The sequence below is a fragment of the Drosophila simulans genome, chromosome 3L, assembly GCF_016746395.2.
Source record: "Drosophila simulans strain w501 chromosome 3L, Prin_Dsim_3.1, whole genome shotgun sequence".
Lineage (NCBI taxonomy): Eukaryota > Metazoa > Arthropoda > Insecta > Diptera > Drosophilidae > Drosophila > Drosophila simulans.
Genome location: NC_052522.2, coordinates 9,951,797 through 9,964,157, shown reverse-complemented (window position 1 = coordinate 9,964,157; position 12,361 = coordinate 9,951,797). Strand labels below are relative to the sequence as shown.

The following is a 12,361-nucleotide window of genomic DNA, read 5'->3' as shown; positions in this document are numbered from 1 at the left end:
AAGTGCCAAACAATGGGTGCAATGAGCGCTGCAAGTGGGCAAAAAAATGAACAACTTAAGCTGCTCAGCTTCGTTGGAGCTGCCTCTCATTTTGGCCAAAGTTTTGCAGTGCGAACAGTTACCCACCGAAAACAAATGAGTGGTATCGTATGCACAAAGTTTGGAGAAATTGAAAAAAAAAACATATGAAAACGAACATAATACGGCTTGGGGAGTCATGTGTTGTATCAATAACTTTGAACATTACGGTTTCATTTAAAACTTTCTTTACCAATGCTGCTGTGAAAAACGAACAGTTGCGCCATTTATATCACTCATACGCCATGTGGTCATTAATACTTTTGGTAAACTCTGTTTCTATACAAAATCCTGAAATGTTTCTACTTTTTAGTTCTGAAGTCCACTGTTTGCAGCCCGTTTTTCCTAGATCTTACCCTTTTTGTTCCCGTGACTTTTAAATGGGGCACGGACATTCCAATCGCTTTTGCCTTTTTGGCCTGCGGCATTGGCGGTGGCTAAAAATTGAGACGTCACCGCTAACGCAGCAAAAGGAACGCAATGGAAATAAAAAAAGTAAAAACGAGAAAATGGAGTGACTGGGGCGAAAAAAGAGCAAACTTTGTTAATTGAATTGTACGCTGCACGACTTCAATTGCAGGCGCTTTCTGAGCGATTTCGATCGCGCTTTTGGTCAATGTTTTAGCTGTCAAAGGGGTGTGGAGGTTAGATGGCTTAAGTTTCGGCGTCTATTTTAAGCGTTTTGGTGTTTGGCACGTTTCTCGCTTTATCTCCGCTCGCCGCACAGAATCCCAACCTCCCAGCTAAGCACGACACCCCACTTTAGTCCGCTTGACTAAATGTGTTGGGATCCAAAACATGCTATGTAAACACTTACGACCGCACATCTGCTGTCAACACCCCCTCTCCTTGTCCTTCTCCCTTCGACGGTTTTATTAATACAAATATTAATTTTTGCGGCGCTGCATGTGGCAGGTTTGTTTACACTGACGCCATTGCCGAAACCACCCAGGGATTTAACAACCAACCAACCAGCCACCCACCCACCGAACATCACGCCCCATTCGTTGGTGTTCGTGGTGTATATCATTATCCCATTCTCCACGCACTTCAATTTGCATGAACAAGGCGAGCTGGTCCCCCTAAATTATGTGGCACAAAGGCAGCGTAAGAGCCATCGCCCAAAATGAGACTCCCTGACCAACGACCTTGACTATGGCTTCATTTCTGGTCCCTGCTTTTGAATAACTTAGCCGGGCTGAGAACTTTCGGGGCCCATCTTCTTGGCCGAGTTAAAGGGAATGCATTTCTGAGTTGATGAACAGTGTCCATCAGCGGCAGCTCATCTCCGGGCTTCACGAGATACACAAGAAAAAATAAGACAACAAGTTCAGAGGGATCCAATTTAGTTTTGTCAGATGTGTTTCCATTTTTACTCAGCTTTAGAAGCCATCATAGAAATATATTTTTATTCCTCTTTCGAATTTTAAGATATTTCATAGTTAGAATCTTTTACACCTTGACTCAAAGGACGCTGCTTAAATCTAACTCTTAGCTTTCTGAAGAACTCTTTATCTTACTTGAGGCAAGCATTTACATTATTTATTGACATAATAATCGTGTTAAAGCAGAACGGAACTAATTACATTTTCACTGAAAATTCGATGTTTTTTAAGAATCTTACACCAATATTACATTAAGTGAAAACAATCTGAGTCCAGTTTTCCCCAATGTGCTGCTGGGCAATCGCACCTGGGCTGACCCACCTGACCCAGTTCAAGGCTGCAAAAAGTGGTAGGGCGATGAAAGGGGAGAAGGTCAAAAGGAAGGCGGGGGCAACGGAAGATGAGTGAACTGAGGTGCAGCGAATCAGCCCGGAGGCCAAGCGACTCGGAAAGGGGAATCCCGGTGGGGTACATTAGCTTTGAGGAAAACTTTGCAGAAACTTTGGTCCTTTGCGGTTCGGGGAAAACTGCAAAAGGGTTTGTCTTTAATCTGCGGATAGTTGGACAACTTTTCGTCGAGAACTACAAATCAAACTATTTTCTACTTAAGGGGACACTTATTTTTGCTTGAGGTCGGAATTGGGCGCTTTATTGGTTTGGTTAGAGTGTGGAAAGAATTGCATTTCGTTGTGACCGAATTTTCTACTTCAGTTAATGTTGTGATTCTTAAGAATTGTACTGGGCTCGCATCCTGTGAAAGCAGCGGACCAATTCCTTTTCCCCTACCAATACAAACTGCAAACTGCAAGTCTCAACAGACGGAATGCGGCAATTGCTTGCCTTTTTGGCTATATCCTTTATACACTTTGAGAAATACTTTCGTCTTCATCGAATACATAATTTATAAGCTTCGATATATGTTAGTTGCTTACTATTGTTGGTTGTTTGTATAAAGGAACTGTTGCATTTATATAAGTCATCAATTGTTTGTCTATAGTTAGGAAATTGATTTTTTGGAATATTATTAGAATTTACAATAATTATATTTGTTGCTTTTCTAAAAATTGAAATTTTTCCGAGTGATCGACTCATTTCCCAGTCCGACTGCAACCCAATTTCTCTCAGCCAAGAGAGCTTGGCAAATATTTTCTTAATTAGTTGCTGCCAAGGCTTTTCCGGCTCACGAAAAAAGTGCAGCAAAGCAAGAAATGTGCGAGAGTGTGAGGAAAATGGAGGAAAGCGGTTGAGTTGGTCAGTTGTCAAGTGTGAAAAATTGCAGCTCAAATTGCAGTACAAAATGGCTTCAAGCGCTCGTTAAAAGTCACGCAGCACGCAGAGGAAAAGCTGGCCGGGGAAATGTTTCAAAATTTATGCGTATGAAAACAGAAATTATATTAATTACAACAGGCAACGAGGGGAAAGTGGGGCCAACATTAAATTGCAGCTGCAACGGAAACAACGGCAACATCATCGCCAGGGGGTTAAACAACACTTGACATTTGTCCTCTCCCCCCCTCCGCACATAAAAATTGCATAAAATTTGCATGTCAAAAGTGCGACTCGAGTTGTGCGAGCCACCCTAGTCCACCCCATTTGGCCATCATCAGCGTTGTTTAGCAAGCATTTGGGGAATTTACTTTCGCTGCGCTGGAAATTTGCAATCAACATAACAATTATGCGCAAATGCAGAGGGGGAGCTCAACTTGTTTATATATAAAACTATGTATTTATTTACAGACAACAGCGAGAGATACTCCTCGCCATATGCTGCTCTATGGTTCATTCGAATTTAAAGATCAGCCGGCTAATTGGGGTGGCTGGCACACATGTTGCCCATCGGAGGGGGAGGGATCCGAAATAAACAGGAGCTCCTGCACAACAGATTTCTCATTGTCTGGCCCACAATCAAATAAGCGGAGCGTAGCACTGCGATTGTCAAAGCGTATTTAATGAGCAGACTCCCGGGTACGAAAAGCCACCTAGGCAGTACAGCCATGGCCACAGCGATATATCTCCCCCTGCACCACCACCCAAGGGGTGCTGTTGTTCCTGCGAAAATCACGAAATCAGTTGGCAAGAAATCACTGCAGACAGTGGCGTTCGCTGCGAGGGGGTCCTGGGAATGAAGGGGGCCCCAAAACCGCGGCGACAACATCGAAACAACGACAACGACGACATCATGCTGGCACTGTGTTTGCTGGGGGATTCCGTTTTTTTTGGGGTGAAATTGTTGTGGGAATGTATGTTCTAGTGCACTTACAAAAATGTCTTGTAATAGATTAAATTCCATTTAAATTACGCTTGACACGTAAACAGATGAAACATTACTTACTTTGAATAACATTGCATGTTGTTTACATGTTTAAGCTTAAGCTAGTAATTATATTGCAAGTGTTGAAACATAACTTAAGTACGTATATTTTCTCATTTTTCTAAATTTAGAAAATATATTATAATCTAATGAAATTATAGTTAATTTATCTCTTAATAAGTATTTTTTCAAGTGTTAATGCCCTGTAACGTCTACAAGCAACCGGAGAAGAGCTTGTGGCAAATACCGCGATGCGTGTCTGTCTGTCTGTCTCCGTTTCCCTCTATTGCAATTTGGGTGGGGGAAAATGTGGTGGGTGGGAGTTTTTCGTGAGGAAAACCGACATTGTCTAGGCCGATGATGGGGCTTTTGTTGTTGCCAAGGTAGGATAATGACATCAATATGCATGACAGGACAATCCAGAGAGACGGAAAATGAGGCAGTATGGCATAAGTGAAGTGGATAGCTTTAAGGGCTGATAAAGCAGAGAGCTCTGTTCAGCTGGGAAATGCTTCATTACCAGTACCGCTCGATAAGAAACGGAACTCGTTGCGCTGCTAAAAGAAAGACCTTTTCCTTGCCCGCCCACCTGACCGAACATATCTAGGGAATTTGACCAAAAAGTGGCACCAAAGTGGGAAGAACGGACCGCAGGACTTTTTCATTAGTGCAAGTGCCGCACAGCTGCATGCACACACAACACTCACGCACACAGACACACTTGGGCAACTACCAACACGTTCCCGGCATTGCGAAACGTGCCAAAAAGCATTGCATAAGCGCAGGCGGACAACGAAATCAGTTGGGCAAAAAGGTGGGGAACACAAAAAACAAAAAATGAAACGTAAATACGGGCAAGGCGAGGACAATATTTTTGCTGCTCCTCCGATTGCTACTACTGCTGATTCCTCTTTTTCTCGTGCGAGAAAACAAATCTGAGCCACACATGCCCAGATATTCACACTGAGCGAAAAGGGTTAGAAGTTAGCAAAAATATATAAGTTTTATGATTATTAAAAGATTATTATTATTGCAAGAAAGCTATCTTCCCAAATATGTGTACTCGCCAGTTGCAGTGTAGGATATTTAAACAGTTCAAACCAATCTTTAATCTTTAGTAATTAATATAATGGAAACGCAAGCCATTAAAATAAATCCCTTTTTGGTTTGTAAATTAAGCGCACTATTACTCAATAATATTTTTGATAATTTAAGTACTTTATATAATATACTGGTGTGACTTTCAAAGTCGAGTTTTAATTCCCCCAAAAATTCACTGGAATTGCTTTATTCTAGCGCAGATAACCATTTGCATAAAATCTCTAACTTTACGGCGGTATCTTTTCCGATCTAGCCATTTCCATGAATATTTAAGTCCAAGTTCGACCGTGTACCACAGCTCCATCGCAAATCATATCCGTCTAAGGCACTTTTTCAAGTGCAGTCGTTGGCAATGCGTTTAGCAATCAGCTCACGACTTGGCAGCCAGTCCGAGTTGCAGAGACTTTGCCTTGGAACGCAGAACTCAGAACTGAGAACTGTCGTTGCGCATACGCCACGTTGCACTGCAACCCGTCCGATGGGGCGTGTGTTAATAATGCGTGACATAAACTGGAGCTCCGACAAGTCCCGTCGATGGGACAAACGAATTGAGTTGACTCGACTTGAGTGGGGCATTTTAAGTGACAGCCTGTGAGGACTCAGAAACAGGAGGGAGGAAGTCAGTTCTGCAGACTTTGTCTGCGACTCTGGCGAGTAAATGACATCTTCTTTGTTTTATTGACATGCCGCACACTCAGAAAATTCTGAACACAGATGAGAATGAGAGGTTGCTCCTTAACACTTAAATTTTTACTTAAAATATGCAAATAAGTGCCTTCAAAGTGCCAGGGGCAAGTGCGCCTCTTACCCAACAACTTCCAACCTAATGTGTGTGCGAATGTGTGAGAATTTCAATTTCCTGCTCACACCCAATGCCAATCAAAGGAAAACCCCGATCGAGGGACGGGTGAATAAATTTGAGCGAACAGCGAGTGAGGAAATTAAACCAAATTGAAATTGTTTCGCGTTCGCACACAAAGTTTTCCTTGCCCTTAAAGGTTTCTTATTTTTGGGCTCGACTTAAGCCCGGGGAAAGTTTTAATTTCCAATTGACATTTTGCAAGTGCATCCCTCTAATCCCGCAGAGCTGGCAAAACGGCAAAAGGGGCTGAAAATAATTACAAACTGCAATTATTAGCCCGGCTAAGGAGACGCTGCCAAGGCAAATCCAATTAAGTGAAAAGCAAGTGTAAGCCGATGCCTTTTACCTGACCAGCTCACCTGATTCCTTGCCAACCCCACCCCCTTTCTATTTCCCCCCTGTAGTTAACTGGGTAACTTTAGCTGATGACCTTAGCCTGTTTTTTTTATTCCTACCCCGTTCTTTGGGTTTACCTCCCTCAAGTGTGTCGCTTTTCTTTGGCTCTCCAGTTTCCCTCTTCTCGAGAGCATGAAATGAAATTGCCGAGCTGCAGGCACAACAATGGCTATAGTAATAATAAATAATAATGGTTAAATGTGTTTACAAAAAGAGAGAAATCTTTGGCTGTTATCTAGACCAAAGTCGCCTCCATCCTTGCTCTTCACTCTTTACTCTTCACTCTTGGACTTGGACTTGGCTTACTTTTGTCTGCTCTGAACTGTCATTGCGTGTTGCACACAAAAACACCCGGAGATTTAGAGCGGAGAAAGAGGTAAAAGGAATGCGGGAAAGCGGAGAAAGGGGGGCAAAGAAAAGCGGGCTCTGCGAAACAGAATGAGATATTATGTGGCAAGAGTTGCTTCACCAGTTGGCAGTTCTACTTAATTTTTGATGCGAAAATGCCACTTGAGTCTGCTCGAAGTACTTTAGGAAAATATGCAAGTATTTTAGTTTTACAATTTCGGGTACGTCTGGCTTAAAATTAAGTGGGGTTTCTGTTGGAAGTACCGCAGACATATGTAGTCCTTCAAGGAAGCTATTTAGCTGTAAGTGTGGAGCATAGAAAATGTCTATACAAAAATATTTAAAAACATTTGCATGTCAATCATATCAAAACTTAATGAGTAGAGACTTCTGTTATATAGGAAAATATTAACAATTTTTACATTGTAAGCTATTTCAGATAAATGTTTTAAAAAAATTTAAAATCTTTATCTTTATAATCACCCAATATTTTTACACGGAATTATATGTTCATAGTCATAAGATTTTGAGGATTATAAAGGTTATGTTGCATCCCGTCCAATTAAATAATTGAATTCCTTGGGAATCCTATCAATAGTTTCATTAAGACTTGAGAATTTCTAAGAAAATTCTAAAGCCACCCTCGTAATCTTCTGTCCCATAATGAAAGTGAAAAACTGTTGCAGCAACAGCAAACAATTTCGCAGCCGAGGAGAAAACTATTTCAATTGAGGTAGAAAATGAACGACAAGGACATGGCGGCATTTCCCTCTGGTTTTTTTTCCTTATTTTCATTTTCTTTTTGCCATTCTATGTTTTTCTTGGTCTTGCCATGAATGGATGCCCACCTCCCTGCATTTCTTTTTGTGTGTTTGCAGTTTAAATTGCGCTATGAAAGGAATTTTTTGGATTTAAGCATTCGTTTTCATTTGGCTTCTATTTCTTAGTTTCTATATCTTTTTTTTTTTTGCTTTGGCCCGGGATGCCAAGTGGGATAATATGTCAAGTGGCATAAGTCGGCGGGGTAGCGGAGAGCTGGTGCACCATTGATAGGATCGAAGCAGGTGTCATCCCGTTTGGCAACCAGGTCTTAACTTGGTCATTTACGGACGACTAGCTGTGTTTGTGCTGGCCCGGCTTAGCCCCATTTTCAGTTTGAATCAAGTTGCAGTGGCAAAAACAGCTGTGGCAAGTGGCCCGATTGAGAAACAGTTGTCCCCCCATATAGCCCGACTTCTGGGCAGTATAAAAGGGGAGCTCGGTTGGCAAACGAGCAGTAAAAGACTGTATCAGCAACATGTCTACGGAATTGGTAGTGGCCCTTATGCTCTTTGGATTCCTGCAGGTTGCATTCAGCCAGGACAATGCGACTGCTCCCCCAACGGACTATTGCCAGAGTGGTTTGTGCCCCTCTCTGAAAAAACACGTTGCCTGCAAGAACAAAGGAGTAAGGCTAACTTTTGCAGGACTTAATAGTTTGCCTACAATGGTGATATTATTTGCTCTAGGAGTTGGGCAAACAGTGTTCTCCCGGCGCCCATTTGGTCAATCTCACTGGCCTGCAGGACCTGATCCTAGGTGAACACAATGCATTGCGAAATGTCCTTGCTTCTGGGAAAATCGGCAGCTTACCTAAGCCTGATCGCATGGCCACACTGCAGTGGCATTCAGAACTGGCCGATCTAGCCACATTGAATGTGAAGCAGTGTATTCTGCAGCACGATTCTTGTCACAACACTCCAGATTTCCGTAACTCTGGTCAGAACTTGGCTTTGGTCAACATAACCCTGCTACCTGAGGACGGAAATCACACAGATGAGTGCCTTGTTAAGGAGTCTATTGGCGGCTGGTGGAATCAGAGTATCAATATCACAAAGGAGCAATTGCAGCGTTTTCCCAAAGGAAAACTGGGAGAGTGGGTTTCTGCTGTTTAGATTCATATTTTCTTTTAATATTATATCTTTTCCAACCAGTTCCATTCGCAATTTTGCCGTCATGGCCCGTGACAACAACACCTTTGTGGGATGTGCCGCGTTGAGATTCGAGAAGCCCGCAGGACATCCGCTATTCCTGTTGGCCTGCAATTATGCCAGCAATTATGTTCCCGACTGGCCCATCTACAAGGAGAAAGCCATCGGCTGTCAGTCCGGTTCCGACCTCAAATATCCATCGCTTTGCAAGGCTGGTGAGGAATTTCAGGATCTTCCCGGGCAGCAGGGCACCAAGGGGAAGAGATTTTGGGCGATGTAGGAGTGCCAAAAATAACGCCTAGCTGAAGGGTTGGAGTGGGTGGCAGGCGCACTTACAGTCTATTTAACATGTTGATTTGTGTCGCAGTGCGTGGCGGTCATATATCATCTCACAGCCGCATTAGCATTAGCACAGACACCTGGAAAGGCAGTGATGCCGAAATTTAGCTATATACATATATACGGGAAAATATATAATATTAAATATGAGAATATAGACTATATGATTATAATTTTATGCAAAACAATATGAAAAAGGTGTATCTTTATTTTAATATAAATGAAATATACATATTTATTTATAGTTTTATTTATGAAATTTCTTTTTTTGAATAATGATGCACCCATTTAAAAATACCCTGTAAAATAGCTATAAACTGGCTGAAACTACAGCTCTGCACTCACACACAAACTGCCCCACTTGGCCGCCCCCAGAATCATCATCATTCTCATCAGCCGCTAAAATATGATACGCGTTGTTTTGGGCTCGAGAAAAAAGCGAGCGAGACGACGACAAGTTGGCATCTAATTTTAACGTCAATATACAAAATGTAAAAACGTGTCTTCATCAGCTCGTAATATAGAGACCACCATTTCCACCACTCCCCGCTGGTGCCGTTGAAATCCCTAAGTGCCTATTAATAATGCTGCCTCGACGGGCTAAAAAGAAAATGCTTTTCCTTGGATCTGCTTTATTTTTAGTGTCCGTTCGCGATGAGGCCTACGTTTAATATGCCGTTACTTTGTCAAATCCGAGGCTCATTAAAGTCAGGCGAGAAAAATAGGCAACATTTTTGTTCATTTTTTCCGCTGTGATAATTAATTTCGTACTAATGCAGGCCACATTCATTATGGCTTAATTAAAATTCAACTGGAATTAGTGTGCAGCACCTCGAAAAGCGACCATTATAAACTTATCATGCCGAAAATATTCATAAATGCTTATATCTCTATTTTTTGTGCTAATTACATTTCGGTGTGTTTTCAGTTGTTCATTTTGCCTGAATATTAAAATCACTACAGAGCCTTTTTTGTTGCTGTTTTGGACCCTCATTAAATGCGTGTAAAACTAACATGGCCCACAACATATTTCACGCGGCTCATAAAAGCATAAATATCCGCATAAATAAAATAATTTACAAAGTTATTTCAGTGGTTGGAGTGATATAAATTATTCTCTTACTGGGACAACAATGTTGGGGTTTACTGGCTTTTGATGGATGCGGGGGAGGTTCTTGCTCGTATAGGGTGCGCTTAATTTACGATGATGCTTATCAACTCATGGAACCAATTTAAGATTTATTCATGAGCAAAATTAATGAGAGGAAATACCGAAAAATCCGTTTTCAATTTGTTTCGATTTTATGTCTGAAAAAATAAATATATACATGTCCGAATAAACATGAAACTATTAGTATAGTGTCATATGATTTAATATAGTCGTAAAAGATTTCTCAGGTCTTAAAGCTTTCCACTTGATATTTATATTCCGTGATGCCGAAATCAAAACTCACTCGACTTTGGTGCCTAGAGAAATATTCAATAGACTATGCGTCCCTGAACGCTTCACAAACTTGATTGTTGAAAATGATTTGATGGGCCGAGCTGTATAAAAGCGCCAATTTATGGCCTAAAGGAGGACTGTGCGTTGCATAAATTGTGGCTGAATTTAAACAAGTTAATGTGATATTAGTTGGAAGCGGGCATAAATTATGGAAGCGTGCTCTATTGAGGAAGAGGGAGAACAGTATAAACAAAGCTCGCCTGATTTACTGCTGGCCATTTGACTGTTTAATGAGCACTCAGATGTGTCAACAGGCTATATGGAAATTTATTTAATTATGATTCATAAGTCACAAAGTAGCTTACAGCCGACGAAACATGCCAAATCCTATTCTTCCCGCACTCTCGAGTGCTTGAAGTTGTGCGCCTCGGCTTGCAAAAGTCTGGAGCTCGGACATGGCAGCATCTAAAAAGGCAATCAAAAGTTTGGCCAAAAAGAAATGGCAACAAGAGCGCAAAATGTGTATAAAATCAAAATTGGCAAAGCAAAACTTTTGATTTATGCAATTTGCGCTAAAAATACAAATCCATTTGATCACACTGGAGCGGGGCAAATAAAATTTGGCCAACAATTCCAATAAAATGGCAAAGCAGGCTTTGATTTATTTGTCCTTGACGGGGGACGTGGGAATTCCCCGAACGCAGCCGCAAATGCTTAGCCTCGTCTCTCTCAGGACCCAAATGTCATACATGGAGCATAATAAATGGGCTAGTAAAACTTTGGACAGGAATGGGAGCCTGAGCATGGGTTTCTTGTGCCCTGTGTCAAGTCAAATGCAAATGACCGACAAATTTGCCTGGCTATATAGCGATATGCAAACAGAACGGATATATGCTTTGTTTATGTACATATATGTGTGACCGCAGGCCAAACTGGCCACAAATTTCCACACAATTTATGCACAAAATGTGGAGCGGAAGAGGAGACACGGCGGATCCCATTGCCGGATCATTTATTTTATAGTCCGTCGCTTTAAGTTATTTTTCTTCATTATTTTTTATGTGGCTCCGAGGCGGGCGAGGACAACCGAAAACAATTGCCAAAGGCATTTGGCAATCAGCGCCAAATGTTTGCTCTGTTTGCGCAAATAATTTATACGAGGAGCCAAAACACAACAGCCGCCAGACGTCGGACATCAGACGGCCATCACACATACGCCGCGTTGGCCGGCTCAACTTCATAGACAGGATCTTAACGGCACAGTTCATTAGCGGTCCCATTTGGCCAGGAACTGGGTTTATTAATCCTCCAAGGAGCGAGAGACAAAGGACGGCAGTTGTCATTAGGGGTCGTCCTGCGATTTCCGTCTCTTTCCGACATAAACACCAAATTAAGTTTTAGTGTTTCATTTATTTTTGGCACTCTCTTCACATGCGTGTGGGCTATAGGGATATACATGCATATATGTAGTGTGGGATTTCGGGCCTATTTGTTTTTATGGCCCCAACTATGAGCCCTGTGTTGGTGGTCTGTGTAATTTTTGGCCGGCTCCTATTGCCTTTTGATTGTTTGTAATGAGCTTCTCGTCCTGCTTATGTGCGGGTCATCAAGGATATGAATAAAACAGCGATCGAAACAACCCGATAAAGGCTGGTCAAATGTCAAGTGAGCTCTGCTAAAGCCATTCATATGAACCACTCATCAGGAAGGACTTATAATGATAGGATTACAGACGGATTTTCTCTTCATATTGTTTTTATTATTCAATTTTAGTATAACAATTATCAATTAAACAACTTTATGGCTTAACCAAAATCCTTTTGTATTTCTCATTGCTGCTTGATACATAAAAATTCCGTTTTTTATTTGATTTTTTTTTATCCTCGTATTTCGATTAATTCCTGCTTTAATTGATTCGTTTGAAATGTGATTCCAGCTGATTTAATTTATTTGCCAATTTCATTCGTTATTTATTCAGCTCATTTGAGCATACAATTTGGTTCGCTTGCACAGTCATTTCAGCGACAGGTGGATTAATATTATTTTCTAGATTTTAACCAATTTTTATCCCACTTCTAAACCGCTGATCAAACATGTTCAAAGGTCACTCTTAATTTTGTTGCACTT

The 12,361-nt window shown here is 41.5% G+C and overlaps 3 protein-coding genes across 9 annotated transcripts in view; 2 read left to right on the top strand and 1 right to left on the bottom strand.

Annotated features, from left to right (window-relative positions):
• LOC6737519 (kin of IRRE-like protein 2) overlaps positions 1–12,361 on the bottom strand; it is a 228,628-nt gene that overhangs the window by 31,442 nt on the left and 184,825 nt on the right. The gene's annotated exons all lie outside the window — the stretch shown is intronic.
• Positions 1–12,361, top strand: part of LOC6737527 (zwei Ig domain protein zig-8) — a 38,968-nt gene that overhangs the window by 11,376 nt on the left and 15,231 nt on the right. The window lies entirely within an intron of this gene.
• LOC6737530 (antigen 5 like allergen Cul n 1) lies at positions 7,744–8,978 on the top strand. The gene is made up of 3 exons (XM_002084329.4): positions 7,744–7,928; positions 7,990–8,396; positions 8,455–8,978. Exons 1-3 carry the CDS (start codon positions 7,779–7,781, stop codon positions 8,729–8,731), a joined length of 834 nt encoding a protein of 277 aa, XP_002084365.1. The 5' UTR covers positions 7,744–7,778; the 3' UTR covers positions 8,732–8,978.

Excerpts from the sequence above, each read along its gene's own strand:
- LOC6737530 (XM_002084329.4), top strand. The coding sequence starts at position 7,779 with ATGTCTACGGAATTGGTAGTGGCCCTTATGCTCTTTGGATTCCTGCAG. Across the intron at positions 7,929-7,989 it reads TTGCCTGCAAGAACAAAGGA|GAGTTGGGCAAACAGTGTTC; the intron begins GTAAGGCTAACT and ends TATTTGCTCTAG. Across the intron at positions 8,397-8,454 it reads CCCAAAGGAAAACTGGGAGA|TTCCATTCGCAATTTTGCCG; the intron begins GTGGGTTTCTGC and ends TTTTCCAACCAG.